Source organism: Anguilla anguilla, chromosome 8 (assembly GCF_013347855.1).
Source record: "Anguilla anguilla isolate fAngAng1 chromosome 8, fAngAng1.pri, whole genome shotgun sequence".
Lineage (NCBI taxonomy): Eukaryota > Metazoa > Chordata > Actinopteri > Anguilliformes > Anguillidae > Anguilla > Anguilla anguilla.
Genome location: NC_049208.1, coordinates 16,533,957 through 16,553,412, shown reverse-complemented (window position 1 = coordinate 16,553,412; position 19,456 = coordinate 16,533,957). Strand labels below are relative to the sequence as shown.

The following is a 19,456-nucleotide window of genomic DNA, read 5'->3' as shown; positions in this document are numbered from 1 at the left end:
GGTGAATAAAGGACAATAATGAGCCATTCATTCACGCCACCTCTATCTCTGAAATCAAAAGGGTAATGTGATGCACCAGGTAAGTATAATCTCTGGTCAGTTAGTCACCTTATTGTACTATCAGGCAGAACATCAAACCAGCAGTACTACTGGCCCCTAGGGCCAGGTTTGAATACCTCTGGTCTAGGAAGTGTCCCACAAAATTCTTAGGGTTTTAATTAAAATGATTTACATTTTTATAATGTTTTTTCCAACATTGGTTTAGGAAAGCACTGACAACCTCATGCATTTCAGTGTCTTATAATGGATAAGGAACTGGCTTTGTAACCTAAAGATTGCAGGTTTGATTACCAGATAGAACACTGAGTTGTACCCTTGAACTCGGTATTTAACTTAATTCCTTCAGTGTATATCCAGCTGTGTAAATGGATGTAATGCAAATGCTATGTAAAATAATTGTGTATAAGTCACTCAATGTCTGCAATGTAATGCTTTCCCACAAACGAGCTGAACTAGTTGCAAAGTTCTGAATTTACTGGACATTTTCTTAATTTTGCATTGTAAATATATACTTCTCTTGGATCTGGCTTAACTAGATCCAACTTGTTGTGTTAGAAATTTGCAGCACAGTAGAGCAGTGGTTAGCACTGTCTCACAAGTAGGAAATTCTGGGTTCGAGTCCTGGGAGGCCGTATCCTCTTCGTGTGGAGTTGACATGTTTTCCGTGTGTTCACATGGGTTTCCTTCGAGTCCTGCAGTATCCTCCCCCTGTCCAAATACATGTAGGCTCCAGGGATCACTTGCGAAAGAGATCTTACAGTGACTTCCCTGGTCAAATAAAGGTTACATACGAAAAGAAATGCGCTCAGGTGATCTGCGCAGATGGATCTATGTGCTCGCTGTCCAATGGAGCATTCATTCCTTTTACCACATCCAACTTCTTGTATAAGTACTCCACAGGCAAGTTTCTGTTAATATATGTTCACCTCCGTTATATGGTACACAGTGTGATACAGTATATGTAGAGTACATTGCAGGAACTTTGACTACCTGAGACTGAGAGAAGCACATCATGACTAAGTGAAGGGCAAACAAACTGGTTCAGGTATATGGACTGATAGAATTAATACCAATTAATAATTCCTCCTAATCAGGAGCTTTGGTCTGTGTGCATTCGGTAGCTAGCGTTCCAGACAAGCTGCTGTAAGACAAGCGCAGCAATGCTGGAAGACACATGACTCCTGTTGAACTCTCCGTATGTGCTCTCCGGCTTGAAAAGAAGGTGGACTTCATCCCGTTCTTTGATTTCAGACATTTTGGCATTTAAATACTGAAGCAACAATACCACTGATTGGTGGTTATTTCATATAATATGCACATGCAGAGATGAAGAAAATATGATTGGAATGCTTGTTTTGCTATATAAAGTTTTTATATACAGTATATCAGTAAAGCCTGTCAGAATGTCTTGGTTGGACTGTTTTTACTGCTGTGTCCTGATGTAATGATAAGAACAAGAAAAAAAAAGAAAATCACAAAATCACAAAAAAAAGCTCCATGCCTTACTTTAAAAAATGGCATTCATTATTAATACTGAGGGACACCAGTTTATCTAGAGCAGATTTCTTCCCTGTAGTTCCGTCAGAAAGAGATTGACGGAAGGTTCTTTTCTGTCAGTTATCAGATTTCCCAGTCACATTAGTCTGCGTAAATTGGCACTAATAGAACATGGCTGACGATTAACAGCAGTACACTGTCACTTGTTGCTTTCAGTATATTGAACCACAGTTGTGTGGCACACAGTTTTATAGTGTTGAGCATTCACATTCCTCAACTCAATTCACATTCCTCAAATGATATGTGCATAACCCCTGCTTATATAAACATACCCAGTATTACAGATAATTTGTAAATAGATCCACCTGTTCCACCTCCCTTTTCAGCTTCTGAATAGAAGGTCTCTCTACTGCCTGCATTTGTGGCCATGTGGTTGTATAAAACTTCTGAGAAATATTTTTCTGTTCCATCTTTAAAATCAGATCCCTCTTGTATTACCATCCTATAATGTTTGAAAATCAAGGAAAGGATATGTGAATGATACACATAATGTAGCGTTACATGTAGTTTCCTACAAATTGCAATCTAGGGCACGAGCTGGCTGTTTCATCAAGTACAGTCTCTTGAGAACTTCACAGTGAGGGATACTGTGGTTGATGTTTCCTATATTTTTGCTGTTACCTCTATACATTGCTATCACTTTAGCATTAAATTACCTCATATCAATCAATTAAACAAAGTTTATTTGTGTACTGATGTATATTGCGCATGTGAGAAAGAACTGTTAAACATGGAGGTGGATCTTTAATGGTATGGTATGGACAACTATCTCATGGAAATCAATAGGTCTGATGACTGCACTATATAGTCATATAATTGGCAAAGGCAGTGGTTCCAAAATCTCTCCTCATATTCTCAGGTACTGCCAGGAGGATCCAGGAATTTGATGTGTTCCACCTGAGGCACACCTGACACTACTAATCAAGGTGTGCCTCAGGTGTACCTAGATGCGGCTGGGGGTACCCAAGGAGAGGTTTGGGAACCACTGGGCCAAGGAATATGAAGCCATTTCAGGGGCCCAGATTCACCCTCCGGTGCAATCACTATCATGATGTCCCCATATTCCAAAATGATAACGCCCCCATACTAACAGCTAAACTGTGGTTTCATGAACATTGAATGCCATCCATGGCTTCAGCAATAACCAGATCTAAACATAAGAACTGGAGGCTTTTTTTTTTTTTTTTTTTTTTTTTTACATAGCGCTTTTATCCAAAGCGCTTTACAATTCACCTATTCACACACACTCACACCAATGGTGAAAGGCTACTAGGGATTAGGTGTCTTGCTCAGAGACACTTCGACACGCCCAGGGCGGGGGATCGAACCAGCAACCCTCCGACTGCTAGACAACCGCTCTTACCTCCTGAGCTATGTTGAATGGTCCTACTGCACACCATTCAGAACCTGTATGACTGAATTCCACGAAAGATTGAAGCTATTCCATCCCCTGTAACTACTAGGGCAGAGACAGCGAATTTGCAAGGCCAAATTCCCCAGGGAGCCTACCTATGAAAATGTGTCATATATTCTGAGCAAAGTATTTGCCATGTAAATGAATGTTGGATACTCCCCATTTATGAACCCCTCTCTCCCCTTTCAAGTCAGGAACACAAAGGTTGTTTTGCAAAAATATTGATTGATTGTATCTATGTTGATATCAGGGAAATAAATTCCACACATGGGTTTGTAAATGTACTCTGGCACTGCAATGTTATGGATGAATAACTAATGAATATTATTCTTAACCTGCTGGGACAAATTAGCTCACCTAAGAGAATGCTCTTCCCACTCTCAGAAATCTGAGATATAAGAGAGAGATAATAGAAGAATATTATTATATTTGTAATAAATGTAAACCACATCATCAAAAATGCTCCAGGCCCACAGACACCTCCACATTGGACACTTAGCTACATCAGCCAATAAAAACATTGGACATGTATGCAAAATGGGCATGCATATATTTTAAATAACGTAATGAATTTAATGAAAAATGATAGATTAAATGGTTATATGAAAAAACACAGGGCCAAGTTACGTTAAATAATTTAGGGTAGCAGCATTGCTTTAGAATATGGCTTGTTTAATTTGTGTGAGCTAAAATAGCCTTGTAACTTGGCCTAATTTTGATATTGCTACTTTTAATGGCAGGCCTAGATTTAGAATGTTTTAATGGCTTATAGACAGTGCTTTGTATTTGTGAGTAACTTTTTTTTTTTGTATGTTGAAAACGTGTTTTTCTTCAGGTCTTGTTTTACTATAGCAGATGCAGTTATTTAACAAGTATGTGTGATTTATGCATGTATGTCTGATGTCAGTTAAACACAAACACATCAGTGAGGAAGTGCTGTAAAAAAAATATGGAATTTGAATTTATCGAGCCACGTCCTGACGGAAGCAAATTACAGCTGGAAACAAATTACCTGAAAGAGATCACGAAAGAAAGAGAGAAAGAGAATGAGAGGTGAGTTTACCTGACAGTCGGTTCATGTTCTAATTCAAATCCATCTTACATTAAAGTCACAAGATATTTGAAAGAGAGGAAGCCTGATTCCATGACTACATAATGATATGTGTTCTCCCACATAATACAACACTATTCATCTGTGATGAAGAAAATTTTTTTATGCCAGGGGCAGTGCTGTGGCACACTTAGCATGGGAAATACAGAATTTAAGGAAAGGTATTCTTTGTATCTGAGTCACCTACCCTTTGAATGCACCTGCTCTGATAAAATAACCTTTTTTGGTACATACACAATGCGTGAATATTTTCCATATTACTGATGTCTTCAGGCTTTCAGGTTTGCTGAGTGCATATTGTCCATAACAGCAGAAATGTTCTCACCACCCTGTTCTTTTATATTTTGAAATATTTTCATATATCGCAATGACATCACTACTATGACAGAGCGCCTGTTTCAGCCACTTTCTCAAAAGTTCCAACATCAGTCGATGGAAAATGGACACAGGAAACAGTTATGAATCTTGCCAAGAGAGAAAGTAACAGCAATATCTCAAGACGAATACTAGAGAGAAAAATAAGACATTGTGGATACCTGTTTACATTGACAATTCTTTGCTTATGCCGATCATTTCCCATTCAGTATGAAAATATGAAAATGAGCACATTCAAATTGCATATCCTTTGGGGATACAGGTTTTAAATTCCAGACAAAGCATGTTGAATGCAGGTTTTTTAATTTTTTAGAAACAGTCACATGGAATTTTTTGCGAATTGTTCCCTCCCACAAATTGCAGGAGGTGACACATTTCTAGCCATATATAAGTAGATATTCAGGTAATTTCAATTGCCAACACAGCACTAGTGTCTAGTCTAGAGTTTAGTGTACCTGTGGTAATTTGTCCAGAACGGATTGACACCAAGCAATTCGAGTTTGAAAGGTAATATTCTTTTCTTTCCTACTGTTGCTCTATTCTACTGTTGGTCATCGATGTATGATAAATCTATAAATCATCCTCAAATAAGAATTGTGTTGTATGTGTATTCATAAGAGTACATAACGTTGAAAACTGAACTGGTTTCTAAGCGTTTATAAACAGTTTTACCCTTTACCCTTTAAGTCTCGAAAAGAAAAGTCAAGAAAATTCAATAATTCCGGAAGGTTGTGGTAGAATTCACCATTCTAATGGCTTTATCAGACATTTATTTATTTATTTAGATAAATCTTTGCTTTTTTATTAATAGCTCCAGATAATTGTTTAACTGGACCTCACACTACTGATTTTTTTTATTCTCACAGATGTGGTTTCACAAAGAATCATCTGAAAGGTAATTTATTTTTAACATTTAGATTGTCTGTTATTATGCCATAGCTTTTCTGGGTACTCAATTCTGATTTGTCCATGATCTTTCATTATTTTTGTATATGACAGATGTGTAATGACCGCTGTGTCACAATGATTATATACCTCCTTATTATACATAGCCAAGTACACCGGTCAGCACGCACGTTCTCATTAGTAGCTAACGTTACAGTTACCTCGGCGATATGGGGATGATTTGCTGTACACTGTTTGATTTACGCAAAGATTTAAAAACATTGTGAGCTAGGTTGCATGCTTGTGCTTGAGCTGAAGCAAGAAATGTAGGCCTGCAAATAAGCACACTAAATTCAATTTAAACATAATTTTATGGCAGAGGACTAATGTCTTTGACAAGAATTCATTGCTATATGAATGTAAATGTACACACGTATACATTGTTAATACGTTTTCAGTGTAGTGTAGTTGCTTATCTTTCATATGTCAATTTGCATTTAAATATGTCTTCAAATTATAAAGACTGTTGCTCAATATAAGCTCCATAATGTTTGGGACAAAGACTTATTTTTTGTTGCTCTGGGCTCCCCAATTTTAGATTTGTAATCAAACTATTTACCCATGGTTAAAGTACAGATTTTCAGAGGCAATAAAAAGCCTAGAATCTAGACTAGATACTGAATGCTCTCTCATACCTGCTCTAAAGAAGCAATTGAACAGACCTGACTGATCAGAAACACCTGTGAAGCTAAGTCCCAAGCATCATGGTGCTCTGAAATGGGGAACTATGTATAAAAAGTGCTGTCATTTCTACATGGTGAAACTAAAGTGTATAAAAATGAAGGAAATCAAGGAAAAATATCTTTGTCCCAAACATTATGGAGCTCGTTGCATATTGGAGCATTGATGAGTGCATTATTCTTTTATAATATAGCAATGAATTCAGGGGCGACATAGCTCAGGAGGTAAGACCGATTGTCTGGCAGTCGGAGGGTTGCCGGTTCAAACCCCACCCTGGGCATGTCGAAGTGTCCTTGAGCAAGACACCTAATCCCTAATCCCTAACTGCTCTGGCGAATGAGAGGCATCAATTGTAAAGCGCTTTGGATAAAAGCGCTATATAAATGCAGTCCATTTTACCATTTTCAAGTTTCATTTGTGTGAATTCCTGTCCCCTAGCAAGGAACGTGTTCGGCTTTCTAAGTCGCTCAGTGAAGGAGAGGTTAAATATGTGCAAGAGAGAATGGTGATTGTTGAGAAATGCCTAAAGGACCATGGAATCAAATGTGGATCGGTGAGTGTAAAAAGTATAGTTTGCCCGATCTCAAAATGCTTTGCATGTTTCCTACCTTCCCCTAAAGGCGCCTTCAGGCAAAGGCAGTCCAGGAAGAGTTTTTCTGGAGTCTTCTGTAACACCCCTTCCCTTTTTTCTCTCCCTTTCTTTCAGAATAATGTCCCTCGCATTGCTGTTCTGGGTTCAGGTGGGGGGCAGAGGGCCATGGTTGGCCTACTGGGCTGCCTGGACCAGATGTATCATGCAAAGCTACTTGACTGTGCCCTCTACCTGTGCGGAGTCTCGGGATCAACCTGGTTAGAAGCAGTCCCCTTCTGAAGTTCAAATTCCTCTAACCTGTCTGTCACTTGGTGTCATTGCTCATTTCTCTCTCATAAATGTGCACCCATATGTGTCATCACAGGTGTATGACCTCAATGTATGAAGATCCTGCCTGGTCCACAAAGGTTCCCAGTATAATTGAAAGTCTGGTCAAGAGATTAACAGAGACTGATATCGATCTGTCAGAATTAACAAATTGGTTGTCTCAAGCAATTGAAGATGAGAACTTCTCCCTAACGGACTTCTGGGCTGCTACTGTAGTTTATGGCTTTGTAAAAAAGGTCAGTAAATGTGAAAGGAAATTTGACAATCGACATTGAACTTATAGACACTGATTTCTTTTAGTTCATTTATTAAAAGAGATGTAAAAGAGACTTATAAATATAAGCAGTGTAGGGTTGTGGCCCGTGGCCATGCTGTAGAAATGATCATACTGCCATTCAAATAAATAGAATGAAATATATAAATGCAATCCACTCTTTCTCATCCTTCAGATAAACACCACCTGTCTCTCAGATTTGAAAAATATGAAACCAACAAACCCATACCCCATCTACACGGTGAATGACCAGGGTCTAAAAGACAAGGGGGATAAAGTAGGTATGTTGGTGTTACAGTGTGCGGCGCAAGCACAAAAGCACTCATACTACTACTGCTGCGGCTACGACTATTATCTTTAAGCCTTTTATCTGTTCAGTTTTGTTCTGTCATAATATCATGATTACTGTGAGGCACTGGTTTCAGAATATTTTGATTTGTACTGAGCATCACATTAAGTAGTTGCACACATAATATCTTCTTTCACTTGTTTTGTTTGCCTTAATTCAAAACGTTTGTGCGTGTGTGCGCGCATGCACGTGTGCGTGTGTGTGAGTGAATTTTGCATTTCTTTCAGAGTCCTTCTATATTTGATTATTAGAATCCCCGAAAGTGCCAAATAGGCCATCATTTGCATTCTCACCCTGCAGTGCAACAATCTAATTAACATGCTAAGCTTACCTTGTTGTTATTACCTGTTCGTAAATATACCATGAAGACTAAGGCATTAAAGCACAGGCCATAATGGAGAGACAATAAACTAAATAAACTGCTTATACAGTGCAATACAAAAGTATGTGAACGGTATAGTAACATTTTTATTTTTTTTGTTATATACTTAGGCTGGGCTTGAGCTGCTGAAAACTGGGGACATAACACAAAAATAGCTGTTTTTGTAAAATGGTAAAACATATATGCATGTAAATACAATGGGATAAAAGCTAATTATCTGTACTTTTCTTCTCATGTTCATCTTTTGATCTCAGATCCAAACTCCTGAAGTATACAGGGCAAATAACAAATTTCACTTGATCGTTACCATACTTTTGGAGGGCACTGTAAATATGAATTTCCTGTCTTTCAGCCTGCTGGTTTGAGCTCAGTCCTCATGAAGTTGGTTATTCTCATCTGGGCGCCTATGTGGACACGTCCACCTGCAGGAGCCAGTTTGAAGGCGGGGTGCTCAAGCAGAGAACCTCAGAGAGGGACATGCTGTATTTGCAAGGTGCAGTGCTGCTGATAATTGTACACTTGCACAGTAAAATGCCCAGTGTTAATTCACCTCTTAACAGATAACATTTGGTCCCACTCTGGAATGTGGGACCAAATGCTACCTGTTAAGGGTTGAATTAACGCTGTTAGAGTTGAATTAACACTCGACATTTTACTGTGTGTGCTCAAAGTGATGCATCATTAAATGAGTGCTGCTTTTCTAATAACTGTTTGCTTGTGTGGTGACCATAATAACCGATTAACAGAGATTTTATTTTCTTTTTACGTGCAGGTCTGTGTGGCAGTGCACTGGCAGATGGGGAGGAAAACGTCAACCATATTAAGAACAGCATTTGGCAGTGGCTTAAGGGTACGTGTAATATTTACATTATAACAGCTTTCTTTCTTTATATGAAAGTTCTTATGTATACTCTATAGAACCCTGAGAAATCTTACCATGGTCTGATCCCTCTCTCCTTTCAGAAATTTACAAATCAGGAAGTGAACAAAAAGCAAAGGATTCTGCTGAAAAAACAAAAAAACAAAAAGGAAAACCGAAAGGAAAGGGAAAAGGAAAAGAGATGGAAAAAGGGAAAGAAAATGAAAAGAAAAAAGGAACGGATAAAGAAAAAGTTATAGAAAAAGGTAAAGAAAAAGAAAAGGAAAAATCAATGGCTAAAGTAAAAGGAACAGAAAAAGGGAAAGAAAAAGAAAAGGAAAAAGAAAAAGAAGAAAAGGAAGGAGGTGAGAACTACGAACGATGTGATCGCTCTTTTACAGAAGTACTTCTGGAATTCTGTTATTTCCTTTATCAATCCTTGTCTGTCAGTCACTCATCTCTTATGAATGGAGAACAAGAAAAATACAAACGAAATAAGACAACGTTGAAACTGATAATGACATTAACCATAATTGCAATATGAATATAATCAAGTGTATTTTCTTGATAATATGATATATAGTATATAGTACATATATAGTAATATGCACATATCTGCATAGACTATTTTCTTTTCTTTTTTAAAAAGAGCTAATGCTGTCTTACATCAGAAGCATAAGGGGCTGTTCTCACAGCTTATGGCCATTTGGATATAAAAGCACTGAGCTGTTTTTCCACAGGCGGTTGTTCATGGGGACGTGTCCAATACTTTATCTGGCAACCTTATTAGCAAGTCACCAGCTGTGGAACGTGAAAACGATAACATTGGTGGGAACTTAATCCCTTGTGAGAATGGGCCCTAAAGCCTTTTTGCTTATGGTATGAAACAACACATGACTGATGTGCTGAGGTTCTGAAGACTGATAGCATTACAGCTGAGGTTAGACCATTAACACTTGAGACAACCTTTCACTTGCTGTACAGTGAAAGATGGTCGTGCATGTTCTGCTGAACTGGGTATTCCCACAATCATCTAATGCCAGTTCCTTCTGTTACAGGTTCCTTCTTCGGTCACCTGCTTGGGTATGACGATGAAGAAAAAGAAAAAAAGGAAGAAAAAGAAGAAGGAGGTGAGGCCCATGAATGATGTGATCCCTCATTTTCAGAAGTGCTTTTGAAATTCCTCTGTTATATCAGCAGCCATACTTTCACCTACCCTGCTCCTGCAAAATGGCTGAAGCTAAGCAAGTATAGGATTGATTAGTACTTGAATGGGAAACTTGCTGGCAAAGCTAAGTTGCTGCTGGAAGTTGTGTTGGTGGGCCAGTAGGGGGCCAATAGTGTCCCTGTGATGTGCTGTGGGAGATGCTGTCTTTCGGATGAGACATTACTGAAAACTGAGGCCCTGACTCACTGTGGTCTTTAAAGATGCCATGACACTTATCATAAAAGGTAGGGGGTTCCCTGGTGATAAATGGATACAATGCATATGCTATGAAAAATAAGTTGTATAAGTCACTCTGAATAAGAGTATCTGCTGAATGCCTGTAATGTAATGTAACGGTGAGCGTTCTGGTTCAAAATGACTGCCATGCACCACCCAGGTGGGTACTACACGTTGGTAGTGGTGTGGGTGGGGTGAGTTTCCTCCTTATCACTCTAAGTCGCTTTGAGTGTGAGAAAAGCGCTATATAAATTAAAGGAATTATTTATTATTAGATTAATTGATAACTAATTAACTGTGTCCTAAAATGGATTCCATAGCGGAGAGGAATTCTAACTTCTGTGTCATACAGCATCAGTTCAGGGCTCCAGTGACTCTCTTCCCCAACATCAAACCCCACAAGCTAAGAGTATCACTCTTCCTCTACAGTGAACGATGGTTGTGAATGTTCTGTGGAACCCTTGTAATCAGATAATCATCTAACGCTAGTCCCTTCTGTTACAGGTTCTTTCTTTGGCCGCATTCTAGGGTATGGAAATGAGGAAAAAGAAGAAGAAAAAGAAGAAAAAAAAGAAGAAAGCAAGGCAGAAGAAAAGGGAGGTAAGGACCGTGACAGATGTTACTTCTCAGAAATACTTCTGGAATCCTGCAGAGAATATTAGGAAAAGTTAGAGCAAGAAAAAAAAAGTTAAATAAGGCTATGATGAAACTAAAAATGATATTAGCAGTATTTCCGTATGTTAATTAATTATCATTAGGGAGAGGCTTTTATCCAGAGTGATGAAAAGTACTGCAGAACATCAGTTTTCCTCTCAGGAATACAAAAATGTGATTCACAAAGAAGGAACACATGCCCCCCCCCCCCCCCCCCCCAACACTTAAACTTGTCCCCCCAATAATTGTACCGGAAAAAAATAATAATAATTCTGTGCACTTTTATTTTGAAAGACATGCTGCGGGAGTGCAGGAAAAAAGTCCAGCCGGTACAGCAAATATTTGTTAAAAATCATCCCATTAAAATCCCTGTGCAAAAGGCAAAAGGTACCTACTAACCAGTAGGCTCAGTAAGTTGAATGGCAATCGCCTGATTGCAAGCCCACCCCTAACTTATGTCTAAATTATTCCTACGCCCCTGGTTAGCACTCCTGCTGTAAAGTGAAAGATGGTCGAGAATATCCTGTGAAACAATGTAATTGCACAATCATCTAACATCTGACTATTCTCTTGCAGGTTTCTTCAGTCGTATTCTCGGGTATGGAGATGATGAAAAAGAAGACAAAGAAGAAGACAAAAAAGAAGAAGATGATGATGATGAAGAAGGAGGTGAGGACCACAAATGATGTGATCCCTAGTTTACTGAAATACTTCTGGAATTCTCCTGCTATGTCCTTCATAAATCCTTGTCTTTCAGTCACTCATTTCTTATGCATGGGAAGAACAAGAGAAATGCAAGAGAATGCATAAGAAGAACAAGAGAAAATGCCAAATAAAACATTGATGAAACTAATAGTGATATTAACCATAATTGCAATAGAAATATAAGAATGTGTATTTTGTAGATAATATGAAGTTGCAGGTATCCGCACAGACTGTCTGATATCCTCATTTATAAAAAGTGCTGATGCTGTTTTCCCTGAAAAAAAGAGACATGAAGGCTTTTTGGTTTAAGGAGGACACATTACATGCCTGGTGCAAAGAGGTTCTTAGGACTGATAGCTTTTCAGCTAAGGTTATACAATTAATAACTGGGATTGCACTAAAGAAGATTCCATAGCAGTGAGGAATTGAAACTTCTGTGTTATACAGAATCAGTTCAGAACTCCAGTGACTCTTTTCCTCAAAATCAAATCTAAGAGGCTATGGGTATCACTCTTCCTCTGCAGTGGAAGATGGTTGAGAATATCCTGTGAAACAATGTAATTGCACAATCATCTAACATCTGACTATTCTCTTGTAGGTTTCTTCAGTCGTATTCTCGGGTATGGACATGACAAAGAAGAAGACAAAAAAGAAGAAGAAGATGATGATGATGAAGAAGGAGGTGAGGACCACAAATGATGTGATCCCTAGTTTACTGAAATACTTCTGGAATTCTCCTGCTATGTCCTTCATAAATCCTTGTCTTTCAGTCACTCATTTCTTATGCATGGGAAGAACAAGAGAAATGCAAGAGAATGCATAAGAAGAACAAGAGAAAATGCCAAATAAAACATTGATGAAACTAATAGTGATATTAACCATAATTGCAATAGAAATATAAGAATGTGTATTTTGTAGATAATATGAAGTTGCAGGTATCCGCACAGACTGTCTGATATCCTCATTTATAAAAAGTGCTGATGCTGTTTTCCCTGAAAAAAAAGAGACATGAAGGCTTTTTGGTTTAAGGAGGACACATTACATGCCTGATGCAAAGAGGTTCTTAGGACTGATAGCTTTTCAGCTGAGGTTATACAATTAATAACTGGGATTGCACTAAAGAAGATTCCATAACAGAGAGGAATTGAAACTTCTGTGTTATACAGAATCAGTTCAGAACTCCAGTGGCTCTCTTCCTCAAAATCAAATCTAAGATCCTATGGGTATCACTCTTCCTCTACAGTGGAAGATGGTTGTAAATGTTCTGTGGGACCATTTAATCAGACAATCATCTAACGCCAATCCCTTCTGTTACAGGTTCTTTCTTCAGTACCATAACAGGCACAATTTACGATTATGGTAAGTACACTGCGCACTCTCCATAAATATTTCTGGAGCCTGCTGATACTTTCTGCATTGGCTCCTCTCTTGCTCTCACTCCCTTTTTAGTCCATCTGGACGACATGGCAAGTGAAACGGTGGAAAGTATACTACACCTGTTTGACTGTGATGATGAGGAGGAGAGCGCCCAGCACGTGCAGAAAATACATAAGAACATGTCAGGTAGGTCAACTACCTACCACCTACTATTTATGTACAGTTTATCTACTATATATTTACTATCTGTCTTGGAGATGGGAAGGGGTAGGGTGAGGGGGGGAGGGTTTGGGGGGATTCAAAAGCACATATTTTAGGAAAGCAGTTCTGGCATAGTTGCCTGTGTATGTGTGTGTTTGTGCATAACGCATGTGTTTGCCTATAATCACGACCCCTTGTATACATTTTTATTAGTCTCTGAATGACAAAAATGGTAGGATCTCTGCAATGTGTTTCTTGACAATGTCCCTTCATAAGATTTGTACAGTGCAAAAAAAGTGAATCCATTAAAGCTGAGTCTATGCCTCCCTTCCTTTCTTCTAGGCGTAGATTCGGAACATGCCAAGAAACCTGAGAAAAACATGGCGGGAAAGAGCAAAGAGGAGAAACATGAGTCTCTTGCAGAGTATGCTGTTGATGCATTCAGCGCATTCCAAAATTTTTTGCCTGGTTTATCAAATGGTAAGTGAGGCCACCTGCTGGCGGAAACTATTATAGCACCTCACATAATTTCATCTTCACCCCTCACCCAAATGACTGTTGTGCCAAAAGTGTTTACTCATAATACAAAATATGTCTTTAGTGATGTCATATTCATTTTTTTTTTTGTTTTGACACATCTATACTTACATCCTGGAGGGTGTTCTTAATCTGTTCAACAGCTGATAAGAGGCTTTTCTTCACAAATGTATGTGTTCTGTCATGTTTGCTATTGCTGAGCTCATTAGTGCGTTCTTTTTTCTTTTTTTTTTTTGAACAATGTGTCAAACCATTGGTTTTTATATATGTGTATTACAAACCATATTTTATGCTTTTGGGTACTTGGTTTCATCTGTGCATAAGTAAGACACACAAACAGTCTGTGGGAATGTTCATATAATTAGAATGGGGACAGAGAAATGTACACAATCCTAATATCTCCTTTCCTTTCCAACACAGTTACCAAGGTCACTCTGAAGACTATGTCACTGTTGAGCACCTGGACCTGGGGCACGAAATATAACTTTTTGTACAAGTTCCCCATGACCGGCAAGTCTCTCTCTCTCTCTCTCTTTCTCTCATTCTCTCTGTAATTCCCCCCCATCATTGTTCACAGCCCTCTGCCTGTGCTTAGCCGAGTTTACCCACTTACGTTTATGTGCATCATTATAGTAGTTTAGGTTCAATAGCATAGCTAACGGTCCTGTGGGATCTTCTGCCACAGTAAAAGATAAAGATGAACAAGCATCCACAGGCTGGCAGAGCTGCAGTCCCTCATAGAAAGGCCTGTGTCTGTGTCACTTTAGAAACCAAGGTTCCAGACGATATGCTGTCAGATGAGCGCAGTTATCTGGAAGACGCGGGGCTTGTGCTGAACTCTCCGTATGTGGCTGCTCTTCGGCCTGAGAGGAATGTGAAACTCATCCTGTCCTTTGATTTCAGTGCCGGGGATCCATTCATGGTAAGATTCATTTAGCTTAATCAAATCATAAATTCCCTTTCCTACCAGAGCAGGTCTGACATTAAAGTAGCTGTCATCCAGCACTTTGCCATGAACAGCTATAGAACATTTGAAATGAATCACATGCACATGGAACTAAAGGATGAAGGAGTATATTCCTTTTTTGTTCATTTTGTTTTTTAACTACTTTCAGAGCCGTAGCACTATGTGCTAAAACATGTTTAGCATGTCTGATGAAAGTGTGTCATGAATCTCTTCTGTTCACACCATTTCGCTGATGTATTACACCAGGGATATTACACTCAAGTGAGACACCCATGCTGTACCCCACCATAACCCTAACCTTAATCCTCGAAGACTAGAGCCTGATATTCCTAGTGTACCCCACCATAAACCTAACCCTAATCCTCTAAAACTAGAGCCTGTACCCCACCCTGACCCTAACCCTGCAGCACTACACAGTAAAATGTCCAGTGTTAATTCAACTCTAACAGATAACCAATGGGGACCAAATGTTATCTGTCAGAGCTGAATTAACACTGGACATTTTACTGTGTGGTGTCTGACTTCCTTGCAATACACTAAGACTAAAAGCAGACCTATAGAATACACAGAGAACAATTAAGTGCAATATACTGTCTTCGTTAATGACATAATGTTTTACTCATTATGTTTTACTCACCGTCACTGCTCAGGTAATATACTGGTATGTAGAGGAAAAAGCTATCATCCTATACTAGATGTCTGACCGTCTGTCCTTGTCCAACGTTCCAGACTGTGGTTCAGGCTGCTGAACACTGCAAGCACACGGGCATTCCCTTCCCCCCAGTGGAAGTTCCAGACGAAGACAGGAAACATCCGAAGGACTTCTATGTGTTCAAGAGTGAAAACACTCCCACTGTCATCCACATTCCACTCTTCAACATGGTCAACTGCAAAGGTCTCCATTCAATTTCATTCACCGGACATATGCGGCCCTTGGTGCACTGTTTGTTTTTCAGATCAGTTCTGAATGCTGTGTGTGTGCGTGTCAGCGTGTGTGCGTGCATGCGTGCGTGTGTGTGTGTGTGTGTGCCTGCCAGCATGTGTGCCTGCGTGCGTGCATATGTATGTGTGTGTGTGTGTGTGTGCAAGAATGGGCCACAGTGTCGTTGTGAGTAAAACTATATGGATGCAACCAGCAAAAGAAAATGCTAAATATTTTTTGGTATTAAATGGTATTTTTTAATTTAAGAAAGTGGGGTAAATAAAGCAAGTAAGTGCAAGTAATGTTTTCAGTACACGCAACCAAGTTGCAGTTATATTTGAATGCTGTAAATTATTCTTGCACTGCTGAGAGTTTGATAAAAATAACCCCATCGTCTCTTTCAGCTCCAGATGTTCCTTTTAAAGGTTCAAATAATGTAATTAGAGGAATTAAAGAAACTATCAATCTAGCCTTTTCCCCATTTTTTGATTTCATCTCATCTCTCTCTCTTTCTCTCTCAGGAGATGTCGATAAGTGGAGGGAGACGTATCCAACATTCAGGCCAGCCTACGACAGAGAAACGATGGAGGAATTAATACGGGTGTCGGGCCTGAATGTGATAAACAACAAGGAAAAAATCTTTAAAGAAATTGCAGCTTTGTGCAAGTGAAAATCCATCTAACAGGCCTCAGACAGGGAGGTACCCTAATTTAAAAATAAAGTTAATAAAGTGAGATCAAACTAATTCAGAATATACAGCACCACCATCTTTTGATTCCACTCACTGTTTGTAAAAAAACAGCTAGCTGAGTATCAGTGTTTAGCTGTTTAGCGAGTCATCCCTCATTCTCACAGGTGGTTTTTAGTCTTCTTGTCTTCCAAATCCAAGTAGTCTTTACACTTCCTTCCCTGTCAGGTTGATCCATGAGTACAGATGGAACACAGTGACAAATTAAATCGATAGTCTGAAGAGATTATTTTTAAGTATCTAATAGCTTAATTAAAGATGGCATCCTGCTGGCAATCTATTCTTTCTTTCTTAGCACTGGTGTCACTGTGTTTTATTTATATTTACAACACAGTTTTTTCTTCAGAATATCAAGCATTTGCAAGCAAGAACCTGAACAGTTGAAGTTCTTCACAATCTTAAGTGAAAGTCTGGACCTATGCTTTGCCCCTGAAACATGTACCTGAATTTCTTTCCTTGGGTGTGTTTATTCATTTGTGCGATCCATAGTCCTTGTTAGGGAAGATTCTTTTCTACTGCTGTATCTGACTTTGGATTGTTACATCTGACTGGAAGTGACTGCATTTCCCTGTAATCTTTCACATTTGATACTCAATTAATTGTAATGGTCTGTGCAAGTCTAGCCTGGTAACTTCACAGAAGCACTCATCAAGCGCTTGTGAGATTTAATCTGGTGAATGCCACAGCCAAAAGTTCATGTAATTAACTTCAACTGAATAAAGCATTTTATTCTACCAGAGTGCGGCGACTCCATAGTTTTTTTCATTATGCAACTTTCTTGAGGCAGCAACTTGATTTTACATTGTTAGATATGCATTGCAATTCTCGAGCGCTGTCTTACCACAGCACTTCTTATGTTTAATATTGTTTATTACTTTATGTTACGTGTTGTTATTATATCACTGTGTTCTGATTATCTTATCACTGTTAAGCCATATGCACGTAATCATGTGAGGTCATGTGACATAAAATGTAAATACACTTGTAACTCATCCATCAAGCCGTTTTATAAGATGTTCTCAAATATAATTATGAAATGGATTATATTTATAATAGGTCCTTATAAGCCTCACTGTGTCCAAAGATATTAATCAGAGGCCTTAACTAAGAACACTGGGGACCCACCCATGCAAATTTGGGTCCCAATCGTGAACATTGGGGACCCGACCATCAAGATTACATTGAGGATCTGTCTATGAACACTGGGTTCCCAACCAAGTGCAACAGCAGGAGCAGGCTGGTGAAGAGATGCATACATGAAGAGAAGAGAGCTGAAGGTCAAGTGAAAGTGGTTCCCATTCAGCACAGGTGTGGAAGGTTCCTAATCAGCCAAGGAGGCTGGTAAAAGATGCCAAACACTCTGACGCATAACAATTCAGGGTAAGGTAAAAGAAATCACAATAATTTAGCAAAACTGTGCGTGTGTGTGTGTGGGTTTTTCATTGTTTAACAATAGATTGAAATGAGCATGTGACAGTTGATTTGATTTATGGTGTTTTGGGGCCGCAATGACACCCAGGCAGTGACTTAACACTGTTTTATGCCCAGCCAAACGTGTGTTCCTGTGCTATATTAGTCTGCCACATTTGTCACTGTTGCGATGAACAATGGTGTCTATCGTCACTGTGAGCTGCTGACAGAAGAAAGCAAGAATGAAATATGAACCTTGACCAGGAATGAGTAACCTTATTTTTCCTGAGGGAACTGTGATTGCAGCACCTGCATCAAAAAACTAAATGTATAATACAAACACTAAAAATGCAGAGCACTGTTTATTACACTGACACACAACACAACTGATAAAAGTGACTGCAGACAGCAAACATTTGATGTCCCAGCATCCCTCCAGAAAAAGAAAAAGAATTACATGCATTTAATATGCATTTAAAAACCACATTGATGTTGCACAAAAAACAAAAACAAAAAACTGTTGTGAGCTGTTTGGCTTTAAAGGGTGGCCACCATTTTCTATGTCCTGATGGCAGAAGCCCATTTGAAATACAGGCACCATCATCATGGTGTTACTGTCTCTGCGCCTGGCCAGCTCAGCGATGCTGCATTTGTGAAATACCGAAAGGAAACGTCAGATACACTCCGCTGTCCCTCAAACGTGAACACTGAAATAAACGAACATGTTCCCTAATTTTTAAAAAGGGCGATTCTTATGTTAGCAAACTTAAACTGGACCCTGGGCCCATGGATGTCACTGAAAACATGTTTTATTATCCACACACACAGAACCCCGTGATACTCTCCCTGCCACCTTCTGGTGGTACTTTCCCCTCCAGCGGAATTCTCCCGAGAGGCGTGATGCAAGAAAACTCAAACCCACCCACTGCTGACCCGCTGTTTCTGCCAGCAGCAAGGAGCCAGAGTAGTGAGTGTGTGTGTGTTTGTGCATGTGTGTGTGTGTGTGTGTGTGTGTGTGTGTTTGCGTGCATGTGTGCGCGCGCATGTATGTGTGTGTGTACATGCATGTGCATTGAGAGAGAGAAAACAACAGATTGAAAGAATGACAAAGAAAAAAATAGAAATAGAGAGAGAGCAAGAGAAAATGATACTGTATAGTGAAAAAGATAAAGAGAGCGAGAGATTGAGCAAGCAAGAGAGAGTAATAGAGAGAGAGAGCATTTAAGGATTCAGGCAAACCCTTCCCTACTAAAAAAAAATATGATGTAAACACAATCTAGGGAAAACATTTATGTGAATGAACATATGGATATGACCATCTTATGACTGTGTCAATTTTAAACACTAACCCTGGAGGTCTCTCTCTCTCTCTCTCTCTCTCTCTCTTTCTCTCGCTCTGGTATTTTTCCTCTCTTCCTATTTCTTGCAGCAGAGTCAAAATGATTCTCTGGCTGACAGTCAGCATACCACAGTGAAACCTGTAACACGTCCCTGCCCACAGCAATCTGGAATAACAGTGAATGCATGAAAGTGGCTGATGTGGCTTTTTTATGTGAATTATCTGT

General features: G+C 39.2%; 2 protein-coding genes across 2 annotated transcripts; both read left to right on the top strand.

Moving 5' to 3' along the window:
- The first annotated feature begins 4,949 nt into the window (after nucleotides 1–4,949).
- Nucleotides 4,950–14,328, top strand: LOC118233579 (cytosolic phospholipase A2-like). The gene is made up of 15 exons (XM_035429338.1): nucleotides 4,950–5,024; nucleotides 5,384–5,412; nucleotides 6,582–6,696; nucleotides 6,850–6,992; nucleotides 7,100–7,298; nucleotides 7,512–7,617; nucleotides 8,420–8,560; nucleotides 8,840–8,917; nucleotides 9,031–9,261; nucleotides 9,985–10,056; nucleotides 10,899–10,970; nucleotides 12,328–12,411; nucleotides 13,179–13,292; nucleotides 13,650–13,731; nucleotides 14,265–14,328. Exons 2-15 carry the CDS (start codon nucleotides 5,384–5,386, stop codon nucleotides 14,326–14,328), a joined length of 1,530 nt encoding a protein of 509 aa, XP_035285229.1. The 5' UTR covers nucleotides 4,950–5,024.
- Nucleotides 14,329–14,623: 295 nt separating this feature from the next.
- LOC118234454 (cytosolic phospholipase A2 gamma-like) lies at nucleotides 14,624–17,155 on the top strand. The gene is made up of 3 exons (XM_035430991.1): nucleotides 14,624–14,766; nucleotides 15,541–15,706; nucleotides 16,255–17,155. The coding sequence occupies exons 1-3, from the start codon at nucleotides 14,632–14,634 to the stop codon at nucleotides 16,401–16,403; spliced, it is 450 nt and encodes a 149-aa protein (XP_035286882.1). The 5' UTR covers nucleotides 14,624–14,631; the 3' UTR covers nucleotides 16,404–17,155.
- Nucleotides 17,156–19,456: the final 2,301 nt, after the last annotated feature.

What these genes read in the sequence shown, in the direction of transcription:
- LOC118233579 (XM_035429338.1), top strand. Translation starts at nt 5,384, where the DNA reads ATGTGGTTTCACAAAGAATCATCTGAAAG. An exon ending in GGAAGAAAAAGAAGAAGGAG is followed by an intron (nt 10,057 to 10,898) that starts GTGAGGCCCATG and finishes GCCGCATTCTAG; the next exon opens with GGTATGGAAATGAGGAAAAA. An exon ending in CAAGGCAGAAGAAAAGGGAG is followed by an intron (nt 10,971 to 12,327) that starts GTAAGGACCGTG and finishes ATTCTCTTGTAG; the next exon opens with GTTTCTTCAGTCGTATTCTC.
- LOC118234454 (XM_035430991.1), top strand. Translation starts at nt 14,632, where the DNA reads ATGCTGTCAGATGAGCGCAGTTATCTGGAAGACGCGGGGCTTGTGCTG. An exon ending in GTGCCGGGGATCCATTCATG is followed by an intron (nt 14,767 to 15,540) that starts GTAAGATTCATT and finishes CCAACGTTCCAG; the next exon opens with ACTGTGGTTCAGGCTGCTGA. An exon ending in CAACATGGTCAACTGCAAAG is followed by an intron (nt 15,707 to 16,254) that starts GTCTCCATTCAA and finishes TTTCTCTCTCAG; the next exon opens with GAGATGTCGATAAGTGGAGG.